The sequence below is a fragment of the Cucumis melo genome, chromosome 7 (genome assembly GCF_025177605.1).
Source record: "Cucumis melo cultivar AY chromosome 7, USDA_Cmelo_AY_1.0, whole genome shotgun sequence".
NCBI lineage: Eukaryota > Viridiplantae > Streptophyta > Magnoliopsida > Cucurbitales > Cucurbitaceae > Cucumis > Cucumis melo.
This window is the reverse complement of record NC_066863.1, coordinates 8,466,008-8,483,133: the sequence shown is the minus strand read 5'-3', so window position 1 is coordinate 8,483,133 and position 17,126 is coordinate 8,466,008. Positions and strand designations below refer to the sequence as shown.

At 35.6% G+C, this 17,126-nt stretch overlaps 2 protein-coding genes across 7 annotated transcripts; one reads left to right on the top strand and one right to left on the bottom strand.

Moving 5' to 3' along the window:
- Positions 1–462: 462 nt before the first annotated feature.
- LOC103487574 (E3 ubiquitin-protein ligase RZF1) lies at positions 463–2,726 on the top strand. 2 transcript variants are annotated; one of them, XM_008445914.3, is made up of 2 exons: positions 463–1,686; positions 2,546–2,726. In XM_008445914.3, exons 1-2 carry the CDS (start codon positions 732–734, stop codon positions 2,560–2,562), a joined length of 972 nt encoding a protein of 323 aa, XP_008444136.2. In that variant the 5' UTR covers positions 463–731; the 3' UTR covers positions 2,563–2,726. The 2 variants fall into 2 exon arrangements, with proteins under 2 accessions (XP_008444136.2, XP_016899875.2); XM_017044386.2 differs by lacking the exon at positions 2,546–2,726 and adding an exon at positions 2,259–2,445.
- On the bottom strand, positions 2,149–6,801 carry LOC103487573 (uncharacterized). 5 transcript variants are annotated; one of them, XR_007822357.1, is made up of 15 exons: positions 6,635–6,801; positions 6,221–6,280; positions 6,050–6,103; positions 5,879–5,939; positions 5,633–5,709; positions 5,500–5,549; positions 5,039–5,121; positions 4,554–4,624; positions 4,321–4,477; positions 3,720–3,856; positions 3,550–3,648; positions 3,203–3,329; positions 2,627–2,698; positions 2,431–2,539; positions 2,149–2,323 (listed from the first exon to the last, which is right to left on the bottom strand). XR_007822357.1 is itself a non-coding variant. In XM_008445910.3 (12 exons), the coding sequence occupies exons 1-12, from the start codon at positions 6,680–6,682 to the stop codon at positions 3,255–3,257; spliced, it is 972 nt and encodes a 323-aa protein (XP_008444132.1). In that variant the 5' UTR covers positions 6,683–6,801; the 3' UTR covers positions 2,860–3,254. The 5 variants fall into 5 exon arrangements, 1 of the variants encoding a protein (XP_008444132.1); XR_007822356.1 differs by lacking the exon at positions 2,627–2,698; XR_007822354.1 differs by lacking the exon at positions 2,627–2,698 and having other exon boundaries at positions 2,149–2,539.
- Positions 6,802–17,126: the final 10,325 nt, after the last annotated feature.

The window sequence follows — 17,126 nt, the reverse complement described above, 5'->3', positions numbered from 1 at the left end:
GCTTATTCGAACTTATAATATGTAATCAATTTTTTTAGCTACTGTGATGCATTTGTAAATCCTTTTGGTTTAATACAACTCCATGTTTTCCTCAGATTTTAAATAGTATCAGAATTTAGCCATTTAACAAGAAAAGAGGTGGTTGGTGAAATTTGGAAAACATCATATTGTTTTAGACCATTAGTTTCAATAGCCCTAGAGAGAGGGTATACTCGTGTCTCTTGGGGAACGCAAACAAACGTCTTGAGCCGAATATACACAACATTAAGCCCAAAAAGTAAGACTATCAAGAGAAAGGTTCGGGCCAAGCAGGTAGCAGCCTCAGCTTGCAATTAAGGTTATAGATTAGTAAAGAAAGAGAGAAGGGAAGCGTAAATAATCTTCCTTCCAATTGGGAAACCCAGAAAACACAATCAGCAGGAAATTAAAGCCCATAAACAATGACAACTGTTAGTACCGCATTTCACTCATCCTTTTCTTCATCTCCACGAAACAATATGAAACAAAACAAATCCCTCTAGGATAGAGATAGATAGATGTCATTATGAGGATGGCAATGTCAGAATTGCTTCTGCAAATCCAGAAAGCCATTCCTTTCTCCACTCCCTCTCCCATCGTTTTCCCCATATATAAATTCTTCCCACATTCTGATTCCCTTTCCCAAATCATTTCTCTAACTAACAAAACTAATCACCAACTTCCACCATTTCCAAACATTCTTCATCTTACCCATGTCTTTGACCCCACCCCAATCCACAACCAACAACCGCCATACCACAACCTTCCAGCTCTACTGGTGCCACCAATGCCACCGCACCATTACCCTCGCCTCAGCACACACGTCGGAGCTCATCTGCCCACGCTGTTTTGGGCAGTTCATTGAAGAGGTTCAACTCACCCTCCCTGAATTTAATCCCTTGCCAGAGGCTCGATTATTTGAAGCCCTCTCACTAATGCTCAACCAGCCAATTCGTCTCTTCAATAACAGAACCCCAAATGGGAACCGCCACCATCCACCATTGCACAGGTTCGAGGAATTTGATCGGAGATCGTTTAGTGATCCTGAAGGAGATGAATTGCCTCAATGGCGAAGACGATGGCGCAGTCGAAGTCTGGACGAGAGGGACAACTTTGGCCCACAACCTCCAAATCCAAATCAGTCTCGTACTGTTATCGTTTTTGGTCCCCCTGACCAACTTCAGCCAATCCAGCCGATATTACCACGGAGGGTCAGTCCAAGAGACTACTTCACTGGACCACAACTAGATGAGTTAATTGAAGAGCTGACGCAGAACGACCGACCAGGACCGGCACCGGCAAGCGAGGAGGCAATTGAGAGGATTCCAATGGTGAAAATAGCAGCAGAGCATCTGAAGAACGACTCGCACTGCCCAGTTTGTAAGGAAGAGTTTGAAGTGGGGGGAGAAGCAAGGGAGTTGAGTTGTAAGCATATATACCATTCGGAGTGCATAGTGCCATGGCTTCGGCTTCATAACTCATGCCCAGTTTGTAGGCAAGAGATGCCGTCATTGACACCGGAGAATGAAGCGTCGAGTAGTTCTGAAGAGGAAGGGATGGGGAGAAGATGTGCCAGATGGTGGAGTCAGCTGGTGCCTTGGCCATTTCGGAATAGGTATAGGCAGATTAGTCCATTTCCACGGAACCGCTTCGATGCTTCTTCTCGAGGTGATGCATAATTTGTTTCTTCTATTCTTCAAAATAGTGGAATGTCTCCAGTATATTGAAATACGATTAAATAAAATTTGTATGATCATAATTAAAGATGCACACATACGATAACTAGGGATCTACTGCTGATGATTTTACTTTCTCTATGCTTCTAATGGGAGATAAAATCATGCCTAAAATTATTTTCCTTTTCAAGCCATTCCCCTTCACCCCATTATTCTAAATCTTCGGCGAAAGAAATCAATTAGCAGACTTTCTACGGGGAAAAACAATAATCATTTACAGAGCTAATGCATAAAATTTAAAAGTAATAAAATAAATATATATATACATTACATACATACATACATACATACATATATGTATATACATACATACATACATACATATATGTATATACATACATACATACATACATATATGTATATATATATATATATATACATACATATATAGATGTTTGACGAATTCTACTAAATTGAAAATAAAAGTATAGAAAGTAAACAAATAAAAATGGTTCTTTTAATCCATCACGGATTCTGACTCAGATATTTTATTCCATTTTCCAGAAATTAATTCAAGGGGTGGTTCATCCTACCTCGCTTCCTCAGCCCTTCTAATGTCGATGTTTATGCTGCAAATAACTTGGATTTTACTTGAAACTCTTCGCTAGAAATGTAAACACGTGTGTGCATGTACGAAGACACTGGAAACAAAAAATGTATTCTTTAGATTCATTACCATGGTACACATTTGGTATGGCATGCCACTTCATTGCCTTCTTTCAAATATCTTCTAATTATTCTACGGTCTCAACAAAAGCACTAATCAGATGATTCAACTCTTTGATCTGCAGGATTGAGATTGTCCTAAAAGATCAGCCTCCAACGTATATCATTTCGATTGTGTTGGTTTGAAGCATGTTTCATGTTCTAACCTAAAACATCTCTCTGAAACCCATGCCCATTACACTGGCAGGATGCTGTCATTTCTACCCAATTTATACTATCTAAATATTCGACAATAAGCACAAAAAAACATGTAAGTGCGTAACAAACAATGAATACCAAAATTACCAAAAAATTCGTATGCAAATGATACAAGGTTAGCGTTATTTTCACTACCATAAATGCATTTGTATATTTCTTTTAAGGGAAGAAAAACAAGTGCTAATCCGAAACCAAAATTCATAATCATATATTAGCTTTCAATTTTTCATTCTGATCATTAAACCTAAATATATTACCTGAACTGTGTGTGAGGCTCCATCAGCAATATTAAGCTGGTGGTCATCATTTTTACAAAAGAAAGGGGAAATGGCAGAACTTGATCACAGGCAAGTGAGATCAGAGAACTCAATGAAAATAAAAGTAACTTTTAGCGGTAGTGCTAAAGATGCTTTACCACAGAACCAGGTCTTTTAACAATCGGTTGTTATAAAAAAATTGTCAAATGTTAGGTTACGCCACCATATATCATTTAAAAACAATCTTGAACACAACTGGATCCTTACCCGCCTTCTGTCCAAGTTCTCTTCTCTGGTTACTTGGAACCACAGGCAGATATCAGCATGCATGTTTCACTTTATGGGAAGACCCAGCATGAAACCCTTCTGTGTATGCAACGTTCTTAAATATCATCTGCAATAATAAATGCATTATAAATCACACACTTCAGCTTTTATTCATGTGAAATAGCTTATAAACTGAGGAAAAAGAAAAACTACTGACTCAAAATTGATAAGGCTGTAAGCAATTCAAGTATTTAGAAATTAGAAATAGCAAGTGCAAGGCTTTTAAAGCTGTTTTACGTTGCTCCAGAAGAAGAAAACAAAGTCATCATTTTAAGTAAAGTACTCACAGAAAGATTGTTCAATTCCGAGCTGAGATGTCTCTTAATGCTGTTTGACACCACGGCTCCCAGATGCTCTCCATGTTTATTAACTGTCTCCTCTGTCAGCTGTCAAACTTGATTTTGTCAGTTCCAGAACAATGACAACTAACTGGATGGTAATGGAAAGAACAGTATACCTCTGAGAGCACTATTGCCGACGTCTTATCAAGGATCTCTTCCACAAATTTTTCCACATTTGCATAGGTTGGTCGACCATTGGGTGTAGGTTTGTCCTTTCCAACTTTCACAGTGGTAGATGGTTTGACTGTGTTCACTGTTTTAAAGGGAGAAACTCGTTACTTTGGCCAAAAGAAGATCATTTAGTACAGCCGGTGTAACATTGCTAGTTCCTAAATGAGGGAGGAAGACAGCCAATCCATCCAATTGGCACTATTCCAAATAAAGATAGCAATTATTAATAGAAATGTAATAAGGCATAAGATATTTTCTTGATGTTATAGTCGGGTTGGGCTATACAACAGTTATGCAATCAGTGAACCTTCAATTATTATTTAGCAAGTGGTTCGCAAAAGACTAGAAAGCAGTGGGAAAATAAACTCTATGTACTTACATAAGTAAACAATAAGCGTATTGGCAAAACGTAACCTTACCAAACCTAACATTCACATGCCCCATTTCTTCAGTCCTGAAGCAACAAAACCTGCATACAATTTAATCCCCTACACTAATTTGTCTCCCCTATTTTTTTATACTATAAGCATAAGCTTCGTATGCTACCTGCAACTGCTTTAGACTTCTTGTCGGTAACACCATGATTTTCATTAGAATCTGGGCGAGAAGATACTTTCTCTGGAGTATCAGGCAGAAGGGCAGAACCAGATGGAACAAGTCCGGCAAGATCTGGGGGTTGATCCTTTCCTACAGAAGGATTAGCCTGCAGATAGGGAATCAAAATCAACCAAGTAATGAACTTTTTAAATGAAGTTAGTGATCAGCAGATATGTATTCACCTCCAAGTCAACATATGAAGGGTCTCTCCCAATCGATTGAAGGAACTTGTCAAGATTACTGGTATTAATGGCTGGAAACATCAATATATAAAGTGGATTAATCTAACTTATAAAAGAGCGGGCAATGGTCTATTAATTGATCACACTTATACACGAACAAGAATGCTATATCATGAAAGATAAACATGGAAGAAATTGTCTATTTTCTACACATATAAAAGGGGAGAAGAACGTCACTTCAAAAGTAAATCGAGCAAGATAAACATGGAACAGTACGATATTGTCAAACACACCCAAATACACAAAAGAAAGTCGGCCATCAAATTGAAGAGTGGAACCCGGAATAACATTATCTAGCAAGTGGAAAATATATAGCAACACAAAAATCCAAAATTGGGCAGCTGTAAAGACAAAGTCAAAGCAATCTATTTTTCAGAGTCATGAACAAAGGAAGAAAAATATAAATGAAAATGCACCTCACTTACATATTGATGTTTCGTTTGACAAAGGATGAAAGAAGCAAAATTCCTGGCCTTTAAATCCCTGGTCCAACAACAAGGCGACATCCCTGCACGAGGAAAGGGTTACAGTGGCACATAATAACTAGAATAAAATACAAAAAATAGATGGTTAATTCTTCTGAAATTAATGTGCACAAAATAAAAGGCAAAAACACTATGTTGTCCCATGGATTATCACGTGATCCCAGATATGAATGTCAGAAAAGTTAGCTCTTCTTATAACTATATATAGATTGTATATTTCTAAACGTTCATACTGTTCAAGTCATAACTGCATATATCTGAAAGATTTCCTAGCGACAATACCCATAACAACAAAGCATAGAAAGCTACTGATAATGAAAATGAAACATATCAAGAATAAGATTTTGCTGAACTTTTGACAGATGTCTTGAAATAAAACTCAACAACTAAAGAATGCATACCGTGCTGTTTTATTGATGAGTGCAAATGGAGTAACACAACCCAGGGACACCTATCAATTTGTTCAAGAAATAAGCACGTGCAAGATCTAACAAAATGAAGTGAAAGAATTATATCAGCCTGAATTTCCCTGACCTTAAGTTTCTCACCCAATGCTTCCTCGGGAGCCATTCTCAGACCACCTTTACCCAAACCAAGTCTCACAGATAGAACTGCATGACTAAAATGCACCATTAATCATATCACACTATAAATATAAGATCATAGAGTTTCTCCTTAAATACCAAGCACATGTGACAGCGTCTCAAGACTTATAGACACTCAATATAAAGAAGAAAAATTAACAGAAAGAAACCAATGGCACTAGTAAAGTGTACAGACCTTTTAGATCCACTTTGGTGTCTGCCAATGCAGAAACAATGTAGTATCTATTCTTTTTGTCCTGCATATTAGCGGAAAGTATCACAGGTGTTAAAAACATACATTGCAACATAGAATGCATGTTCTAATAATTACAATTATGAAGCATAAACAGTTCGTTCAGATGTCTACCTTCAAAAACAGATTCTTACTGAGTCCACCCCCCAAATTTCCAACATATTTTGCCTGAATGTGGATTAGGCCATACATAATCCCGTTAGCTTGTATATAAATTAAGATCAAAATGATAAGTGTGGATTTATAATTTATTCTCTCCTTTTTTACATACAGAATTAAAATTACCTGAGCTTCAACTGTCAATACAGCAGGATGTTCGTACCTGGAAAAATCAACTTGAAGATCCTACAGAGTTATTAAAATTAATTTAGTCATCGGATATCAATCTGGAAACAATGAAAAGTTATGCTAACAAGCTCAGTCCCCAATCTAGGGGGAATCAATATGAAGCGTCGTACAAACTACAAAATCCGACAGAAACTGAACCATTCGCATGTCATTCCGTTCTGAGCGCTACTCAAAGCAAGTGAATTATAACGCGAATCCCAAAACAATAAGAATTATCGGAGCTGTACCTAAAGTCTAGGACAGTTGTCTAACATTCAATGGGGAGAAAAAAACCTATGCTGTGGTACTCAGGACGAGATATCAACTTGAAGAATGTAAATTGATAGAGAAAAGAGTGGAAAATGTAAGTACCTGCAACAGCTCAAGTAAGTCTTCCCTGGTATAGACCTCCTTCGCCATACTGAAGCGGAGAGCTGGAATTCAGAGCAAAGAAGCGCGCCGGAGAGAGGAGAGTACAGAGTAGGACGAAGGTTTAGACCAAGATGGAACGCCCAAGGAAATCCAAGAGAATCGATTGCCGTGTTGTGAAGGGCCCCCAGATTGGTAAGAATCCATGACGCAGTCCCTGATTTGGGCTTCTCGTTGCGGCCCATTGGACTTATCAATCAAATTTTCAAGGATATAATAAGGAAAGATTTAGAGAAAAGTAGGATATTTCACAAATATCCTAAAATATTTTATTTTTGTTGATTAGGATTTCCTAACCTTAATTATTTTCATTTATCATCAAATAATATATCATTTAATATAGAAATAGTTTTTAAAATAAATCTTAATTAATTTTGGTACTAAATATTTTATCTAAATTGTTCATCCGCCGTCGGCAACTTCTTCAATTTCCTCATCAATAATTTCTGCAGTCATTCAATTTCGTTATTCACCAATTCCAGTACACTCAGTTTCTTTCTTCATCAATCTCTATTTCATCCATCACTGATTCCGATTTCATTATTTACCGATTCTCAATTTATTTTGTCCTATCATTCTCCTCATAGTTTTCGGTACTCCATTACATCGTAGTATTTCTAGAACGTTTAACCTTATATTCTTGAATATTTTTTTTAGATATATATCACTTCATATATATAATAATGCATATATTTTTACGTATAGTTGTCAAAGAATATGATATGTCTGTTATGTAATTTAGTGTATATATACCCCTTCATATATACAATAATACATATAAATTGATATACAATAACTGATAAATATGATACGTGTGTTATGTGATTTAGTATATATATACCCCTTCTTATTTACCATAATACATATATATTGACATCTAGTAACTAAAGAATATTATATGTTTGTTTTATGATTTATTATAGATATATACCTCCCCTTGATTACAACATAAATTATTAGTGACATATATTTCTAAATTTTTTTGGCAAGATGGCAAAAATTGCAGTCTACTTCGATGGTTTTTTTAATAAATTGAATATTTACGTTAGTTTTAGTTGTCCGAAATAACAATTAATAAACATATGTGCTATAAAGAATTGTACACTAGCCTTATATCCAAGTTAGGCAGTTTTATTGATATGAACAATATTGATATATACATTTACCTAGGTTCTATATAATGTGTTAAGAAGAATTTGTTACTTATTGTGTTTTTTCCTTTAAATTCTAATGTTTAATATTCGTTATATACATAATACTATTACATATACGATAATTTTCCGTTATACTTTCAAATTCAATTCTTTAATTATCTTCTAATTTCCTGAATATTCCATATCTACCAATGATATTTACAATATTTTCCTTAGTTTTATAGTTGAAAATTTGCATTGCTAATATTATTGCAAATATACTTAACATAAACACTTTATCACATTTTCCATTTTAATATATATCAATTTCTAATGTATAATATCCATCATATACATATTATTATTACATTTATATACGATATTAATCCAATGTAACGTATTCATTCCAATAAACGAAAAAGTGGTTGATTGGGGAGGATATGTTAAATTGATTTATGAATAGTATATATGAAATAATACATTGTATATTTTATGAATGAAAGATTGTGTTTTCAATTTGTTAAATTTTTTTATGTATTTTATTTCAAACATTCATATTATATGTAAAAAGTAATAAGTTATGTTTGAAACATCAATGATTATGTATGAAAGGTAATATATTAAATATAATAAATTGAGTAACTTGATTAGTATGCTGGAAATTTTGTGAAAAAAACATGAAAATAAAATAATTGAACTAAAAACTGGAATATGAATATTTCAAATAAAATTCTGAAACAACATATTAAAAGTCTAATAAGAAGGAAAAACTAATTCAATAAGAAAAACTTGCATCTCTTTCGGTTATGGTCAACATGTCCACAACGGTCACATTTAACACGTCTCTCGAACTCCATTTTAGAAGGAATTCTAATCTTCTTTGGCCGACCAATTGAACGTTTTACATTTGGTGGGACGATGGCAACATCAATTTCTGTATTATTAAAAATATGCAGTAGTATATTTGTAACAAATCACAAAACATAAACATATTATGCAGCAGTATATATGTAAGAAATTAAAGAAAATATTAATCGAATCCAGAAAAAAATAAACAAAATGATACAAAATATGGAGGAAAAAAACTGAACTATATGTGTCACTAAATACCTGTTATTGTATATATACAGATGTATATACTAATAACATCATCTATGTATACCGTGATATATAATGAAATTCAACTACAATTTATGTATTATGGAATACATGTAGTAGTATATATGTAACAAATCACATAACATAAATATGAATAACATGTATATATCTGAAGAATCACATAATTGAAGTAGATTAAACAGTGTGATATATAAATGTATATATTGTTCACAAAAACTTTACTAAACAAAAATATGAATAAGATTATCGAAACATGTCGTAGTTATTGAATATATGCAGTAGTATATAAATTGAGTTAGAAAGAATTACAAAACACGAGAAAAAAAATCTGCGTATGTATTATTGAATATATATGCAGTAGTATATATGTAACAAATCACAAAACATAAATTTATTACTCAGTAGCATATGTGTTGAAAATCAAAATAGGAGGAACATTACCGGAATACATGCTACAAAACGGAAGAAGAAAGAATAAATTTTTGAAGGAAAATGGTATATGCTACGAAACGAAAGAAGAAAGAACAAATTTTTGAAGGAAAAAAATATATGCAAGAACAAATTTTTGAAGGAAAAAAATATATGCTACGAAACGGAAGAAGAAAGAACAAATCTTTGAAGGAAAAAATATATATGCTATGAAACGAAAGAATAAATAATGTAAGAAAAAAAAGACTAACCGTATCACAGAATCAAATCGGAAGGGAATAAGAAAGAACACATATTTTTTTTCGTAATAGAAATCGGAGTAGAATGCTGGCGTCGGTATTGATGATCTTGAGAAAATAACTTTTGGTTAGGCATGAAATTGAAAATATTTATTTTGTAGTATAATTAAAAGTATTATTACCATATAAGATAATAATTTATACCATATTTAAATCATTTAAAAATTAATAAATATTACATTAATAAATACAAATATATATGTAAGAATTAAGTATGTTACAATTGATATAATAAATATGGTTGTTGATAATTAAGGAAAATATTGTTCAAGATTAATTAAGTTTGGGTAATATAGTAAATTGGCCCATTATTTTAGATGTTAATTGATTTAATTGTTGAAATTATTGATTTTGTAAAAATTAAATATCTAATTATTTATTTGAAATTTAGAATCTATGATTGGAATGCTGTTTTAAGTGAATTATGGTTGGAGGAATTTGTATTTGAGAGAATTATGATTAATTATATATATGATTATATAATCAATTGATTAGAAAGTTAAGATAATTGTATTATGAAAATAATATGAATATATAAGGATATTTATTTATTTTTGAAAGATAAAATGATTCGATGAGAGAGAGGGAATATTAGAGTTTAAAAAAAAAGGGATTTGATGGGTTTTAATGAAGAAAGAGAATATTTATTTGGTTTAGTTGAAAAAGATTGAGAAAAGAAGGAAAAAGTAAAAGTTAAAAAATAATAATAATAATATTATTTTTTAAATAGGATATCGTGATGCATGAGATTACTATTCATCATCTTCTTCATTGGAAACCTTAACTCATCATCTTCTTCCTCACAAACCCTAACTACTCAAGTCCGTCGCCGCCTCCATCTCCTCTGTTCCACAGCCACCACAACGACGTCATCGTCGAGTCTTCGTCGCGGTCTGTCGTTCGCGTCACGTCTCCTCCATCGCGTCGTCATCTATCGAAGCCTAGTCGTGCTTGTCATTTGTCAATCGTCGCAAGCCGCCACGTCTCCTTCATCGTTAGTCGTCGGCCGCCGTTTAGGTTTTGTCTGTGCCAGCCGAGCCAAATGCAAGCACCATTCCTTCTGAATCGACGTTGAGCTGCACGCGAACCCCATGCACGCCTTAGCCGAGCAGTACGCGAGCCGCCCTGACTTCTACAACTGAGCCGCGTAGCCGACTCCCCCTTAGCCAAGTCGTTTCTGAGTCGCCAGTCTAAATTTTGGTCCTTTTTCCAACCCATTTTGGTAAGTTTGATTGTGTTTTGGTTAATGGCCAACACATATTAATTTTTGACTCTAAATAATTTAATTTTGGATTATTTTGGTTAGATTTGAATTGGGAGTTGGTGTTGTGGATTTTTTTCTTAAATTAAAGTTCAATTGGATCCGACCTCAACTTTCGGTAAGTTGAATCAACTGAATTTTTGGATCCTTAATCAACTGTTAATTAAGTTACTGTATTTAGTATTTTCTTTTACTATTTAGGACTTCATTGTTTGGGAAAGCTTGGCTATTGCTGTAGAACTTGGTTAAGCTAATCTTCAAGTAAGAAATTCTCCTACTAGACCTTGGAACTGAAGTAAAAGCTTGCATGAAATTTTTCATTATGCATTAATGTAGCTAAGATGCATAATGAGTTTATGTTTATGATGACTGATAGTTATGACTGAGTTATGTTGATGATGATATTTGATGATGTTGATGTTTATGCATGAAATATTAATCTGATGATTAAGAATGCTATGATTAATATTCATGTCATGCTTATGATGTTACGTTATGCTACATGCTCTAGATAGGATATACTGTTAGCTTTATCTATTAGAGTAGTACCCACATGGGTGTCCTTCGGGATCATCACCTTTTTATGACTGTATAGTCCGACGGGATCACCAGTCCAGTATAAGATGATATGTGTACGAGTGACTCGACGGGATCACTCACAGCCCGATTGTCTTAATGTTTCTTTTGAGTTCACTAAAGATCAGTTTTTTTCTAGATGTTCCTTGTGTTCACCGAATACCAGTTTTGTCCTAGGTGTTCCTTTGGGTATACGGAAGACCAGAGATGTTCCTACGAGATCACAAATTGCGCATGTTCAGGAACGTGCCAGTTTAGGGGTACCACTTTACAGGACTCTAATAAGAAGTTAACAGACACTTAGCGGGACTAGTAATAGGTCCTTTATTGAGTATATTTTTATATTCACTCTTTAATGTTTAATTTTTTAGGCAGGGGTAGGGGTAAGGGCAGAGGAAAGCTGGCAAATGTCAAGAAGTGACCGTGGCGTACCACTGGAAAACATTTTGCTTCTACCTTTATGTATTTAGTTTGATTTTAGTATTTATGAATTTTCATTATAACATTTTAAAAAAACTAGATAGGGCCCGAGCTAGAATTTTATTTTGAGATTTATTTCTACTTACTTTGGTTTATTTATGGCTTTTAATGAGTACTCAAGGTTTTGATTATGAACATTTATTTTATTTTCCATATTGATTTTAAGAAGTTTTATTTTCCTTCAAGTAGTAATGATCACAGCTTAGTATAAAGAGTTGGTTGTTACAGTTGGTATTAGAGCCTAAGTTTTTGGGTTTTACAGATTGACTTACGATGTAAGTCTTCATTTTTGTTTTTACCCTTATGGCTAATACGATCCTTCGTTACTCGCCAGGTATGTTTTATGATTTATGTTGATGCTATGTTTATAACCTTGCCTGAATTAAACTAGATAAAGTATGAATGTTATGATTGTATTGTGAAAGACTTATGCTGGTGAAATTTAGAGAAAATGCCGCTACGTAGAGTTGGACGTACCTAGCCAGAAGAACAACCTGTTGTACAAGATGCCAACCCTACAAAATCTGTCACTTAAGCAGACTCATTGCAATGGAGCAAAGGTACCAAGATAAGCTAAGAGATGTATTGACACGGTTTCATGCTGCCAAACAGACTTCGTCAGCCCTTGATCAGGCCCTAGTGGAACCCTAGAATGTGTCAGACCAACTGTCAGCAGAGGCTAAGCATTTGAGAGACTTTAGGAAGTATAAACCTAAGACATTTGACGAGTCCATGGATGATCCCACTAAGGCCCATATGTGGTTGTCTTTTGTAGAGACCATCTTTCGGTATATGAAGTGCCAAACGACCAGAAAGTTCAGTGCGCAATATTCTTTTTGACTGATAGAGGCACCTCCTAGTGGAAGACTAGAGAATGTTGGGTGGTGATGTCAACCAGATAACCTGGGAGACGTTTAACGAGAGTTTCTATGTAAAATTCTTCTCTGACAACTTGAGGTATACTAAGCAGCAAGAATCTGAACCTAGAGCAAGACGATGTGATTGTGGAGCAATACAGTGTAGAGTTTGATATGTTGTCCCACTTTGCTTTTGATGTAGTAAGGAATGAGGCGACCAGGACCGACAAGTTTGTTGGCGGTCTCAGACTAAACCTCTAGGGTTTCGTTCGAGTCTTCAAACCAACCACCCATGCTGATGCACTGTGCCTGACAGTGGATATGAGTCTGCATGAGAGCTGCAGCCTACTATAGCACCATAGAGGAATCTGAGGTCAGTGGTGTTTTTTAGCGGCATCATCAGGAGATTGTTGCAGCAGGAAAGACCTTGAAAGAACTACCTGCCTGTCGTAGCTGTGGGAGATCTCATGGAGGACATTGCTTGGCAGGAAGTGAAGTTTGCTATAAGTGCAAGCAACCAGGGCATGTAACTGACTTTTGTCCTCAAAAACTGCGTGGGACTACCTCGAACCAGACTTCCACTTCCCAGGAGGAAAATGTATTTGCAACTACTCGTCAGGAGGTCGAGCAAGCTGGTACTGTGGTGACAGGTACGCTCCCAATCTTGGGTCACTTTGCATTTGTGTTGTTTGATTTTAGGTCATCTCATTCTTTCATATCCTCTATGTTTGTCCAGCATATGTGCTTAGAGGTAGAACCGTTGAACAATATATTATCTGTTTCCACTCCATCTGGAGAAGTTATGTTGTCCAAAGAAAAGATAAAAGCATGTGAAATAGAGATAGCAAACCATTTGTTAGATGTAACTTTAATAGTCTTAGATAGGCGAGATTTCGATGCAATTTTAGGCATGTATTGGCTACCTGCTAAATATGCAAGTATAGACTGTTTTTGCAAGGAGGTAGTTTTTAACCCTCCGTCATCGACTAGTTTCAAGTATAAAGGGACAGGGACTGTGGTCCTACCCAAAGTTATCTCAACTATGAAAGTCAGTAAGCTACTCAACTAGGGACTTGGAGTATCTTGGCTAGCGTAGTAGACCCTAGAGAGTTTGAAGTTTCCTTTTCATCTGAGTTGGTGGTAAGAGAATATCCCGACGTTTTTCCTGATGAGCTTTCAGGACTTGCCTCCTAGGAAAATTGATTTTGCTTTTAAGCTAGAGTTAGACACTGTTCCTATGTCTAGAGCTCCTTATAAAATGGCCCCAACTGAGTTGAAAGAATTGAAGGTCAAGTTGCAGGAATTACTAGATAAGGGTTTCATTCGACCTAGTGTGTCATCTTGGGGAGCACCAATTGCATTGATTATAGAGAGCTGAATAAGGTGACAGTTAAGAACCGTTCTTCGTTACCCAGAATTGATGACTTGTTTGATCAGTTACAAGGAGCCACTATTTTCTCTAAGATAGATTTACGTTCAGGCTATCACCAGTTGAGAATTAGAGACAGTGATATTCCTTAGACTGCTTTTCGTTCCAGATATGGGCATTACAAGTTCATTGTAATGTCCTTTGGCTTGACCAATGCTTCTGCTATATTTATGGATTCGATGAACAAGGTGTTTAAGGATTTCTTAGACACCTTTATTATAGTTTTTATTGATGACATCTTGGTTTATTCCAAGACAGAGGCTGAACATGAGTAACATTTGCATCAGGTTTTAAAGACTCTTCGAGCCAATAAGCTATATGCTAAGTTTTTTAAAATGTGAGTTCTGGCTGAAGAAGGTGTCTTTTCTTAGCCATGTAGTATCTATTGAGGGAGTTATTGTAGATCCAGCAAAGGTTGAAGTTGTTACCAGTTGACCTCGAAATCCTACAATTAGTGAAGTTCGTTATTTTCTGGGTTTAGCTGGTTATTACATAAGGTTCGTGGAAGATTTCTCTCGTGTAACCAGTCATTTGACTCAGTTTACCAGGAAAGGAACTCCTTTTGTTTGGAGCCCAACATGTGAGAGTAGTTTCCAGGATCTTAAGTAGAAGCTTGTTACTGCACCAGTCCTTACAGTACCAGATGGATTTGGAAGTTTATGATTTATAATGATGCCTGTAAGAAAGGATTGGGTTGTGTCTTGATGCAGCAGAGTAAGTCGGTTGCTTATGCCTCTCGCCAGTTAAAGAATAATGAGAATAGCTACCCTACCCATCATTTAGAGATGACAGCAGTGGTTTTTGCACTTTTATGGTGAGAAGATACATATCTTTACTGACTACAAGAGCCTTAAATACTTCTTCACTCAGAAGGAGTTAAACATGAGACAGAGAAGATGGCTTGAGTTAGTAAAGGATTATGACTGCGAGATTTTGTATCACCCAAGCTAGGCAAATGTGGTAGTTGATGTGCTTAGTAGAAAGGTGTCACATTCAGCAGTACTTATTACTGAGCAGTTCCCTTTGTTTAGAGACTTTGAGAGAGTTAAGATTGCAATTTTAGTAGGGGAAGTTACCTCATAGTTGACTTAGTTGTCAATGCAACCAACTTTGAGACAGAGGATTATTGTTGTTCATCTAAATGATCCATATTTGGTTGAGAAGCGCCGCCTGGCAGAAGTATGGCAAGACGAGGAGTTCTCCATATCCTTTGATGGTGGACTTATGTTTGAGAGGCGTTTGTGCGTGCCAGCAGATATTGCAGTTAAGATAGAGCTTTTGACTGAGGCTCATAGTTCTCCATCTTCTATGCATCCTAGCAGTATAAAGATGTACTAGGATTTGATGCGAGTTTACTGGTGGCGAAATATGAAGAGAGAAATGGCAGACTTCATTAGTAAATGCTTTATGTGCCAGCAGGTGAAGGCACCACGAAAGAGGCCAGCAGGTTTGTTGCAACCCTTAAGTGTGCCAGGGTGGAAGTGGGAGAGTGTGTCTATAAACTTCATTACAGGACTACTTAAAACCTTGAAAGGTTATACAGTGATTTGGGTAGTTGTTGACAGGCTCACAAAGTTAGCTTATTTCATTTCAGGGAAATCCATTTACGCTACCAGTAAGTGGGGACAGTTATATATGACTGAGATAGTGAGATTGTAGTGAGTGCCTGTATCGATTGTTTCTAACAGAGATGCTTGTTTCACTTCAAAGTTTTGGATGGGACTTCAGATTGCCTTGGACACGAGGCTAGATTTCAGCACAGCCTTTCACCCTCAAACTAATGGTCAAACAAAGCGTTTGAACTAGATTTTGGAAGATATGCTACGGGCTTGTGTGCTGGAGTTTTCAGAGAGTTGAGACTCTTATTTGCACTTGATGGAGTTCGCCTATAATAACAGCTACCAGGCTACCATTGGCATGACACCGTTTGAAGCTATGTATGGTAGGTGTTGAGCTCTTCTATATGTTGGGGTGAGGTTTTTGAGAAGAGAGTGTTAGGTCATGAGCTAGTTTGGACCACCAATGCAACCATACAGAAGATTAGAGCTCGTATGTTGACAGCGCAGAGCAGACAGAAGAGTTATGCTGATGAACGACGTAAGGATCTCGAGTTCGTTGTGGGAGACATGATTTTTTTTAAAGTAGCACCTATGAAGGGTGTTTTGAGGTTTAAGAAGAAGGAAAAGCTAAGTTCACATTTTGTAGGGTTATTTGAGATACTTGAACGAATTGATCCCATAGCTTATCGTTTAGCATTGCCTCCATCGTTTTCTGCAGTCCATGATGAATTCCATGTCTTTATGTTGAAGAAGTATGTAGTAGGCCCGACGTATATAGTTGACCTTGAGTCATTACAAATTAATGAGAACTTGAGCACGTTGAGATTTTAGCAAGAGAGGTCAAGATGCTTCGTAATAGGGGAATCGCACTGGTCAAAGTTCTTTGGCAAAACCACGGAGTTGTAGAGGCCACTTGGGAGAGAGAAGACGACATGAGAATGCAGTATCTCGAGCTGTTCGAGTATTAGAACTTTCGAGGACAAAAGTTTCTCAAAGGAGGGAAGATTGTAACGCCTCAAATTAAGGTCATTTTAAATCTTAATTATCTTAAGTTTAATTTTGACTAATGTTGAAATTATTTTAGGTGTTAACTGATTTAATTGTTGAAATTATTGATTTTGTAGAAATTAGAATTTATTTAGAAATTTTGGGAAAATATCTAATTAATTATTTGAGATTTAGAATTTATGATTGGAATTGGTTGTTTAAGTGAATTATGGTTGGGGGAATTTGTATTTGAGAGAATTATGATTAATTATATATATGATTATATAATTAATTGAATAAGAAAGT

Coding starts and splice junctions, on each gene's coding strand:
- LOC103487574 (XM_017044386.2), top strand. CDS start 732: ATGTCTTTGACCCCACCCCAATCCACAACCAACAACCGCCATACCACA. Junction 1,687..2,258: donor CTTCGATGCTTCTTCTCGAG/GTGATGCATAAT, acceptor TCCATTTTCCAG/AAATTAATTCAAGGGGTGGT.
- LOC103487573 (XM_008445910.3), bottom strand. CDS start 6,682: ATGGCGAAGGAGGTCTATACCAGGGAAGACTTACTTGAGCTGTTGCAG. Junction 5,550..5,632: donor CATTGGGTGAGAAACTTAAG/GTCAGGGAAATT, acceptor ACAAATTGATAG/GTGTCCCTGGGTTGTGTTAC. Junction 3,857..4,320: donor GAAGTCTAAAGCAGTTGCAG/GTAGCATACGAA, acceptor CCTTTAAAACAG/TGAACACAGTCAAACCATCT.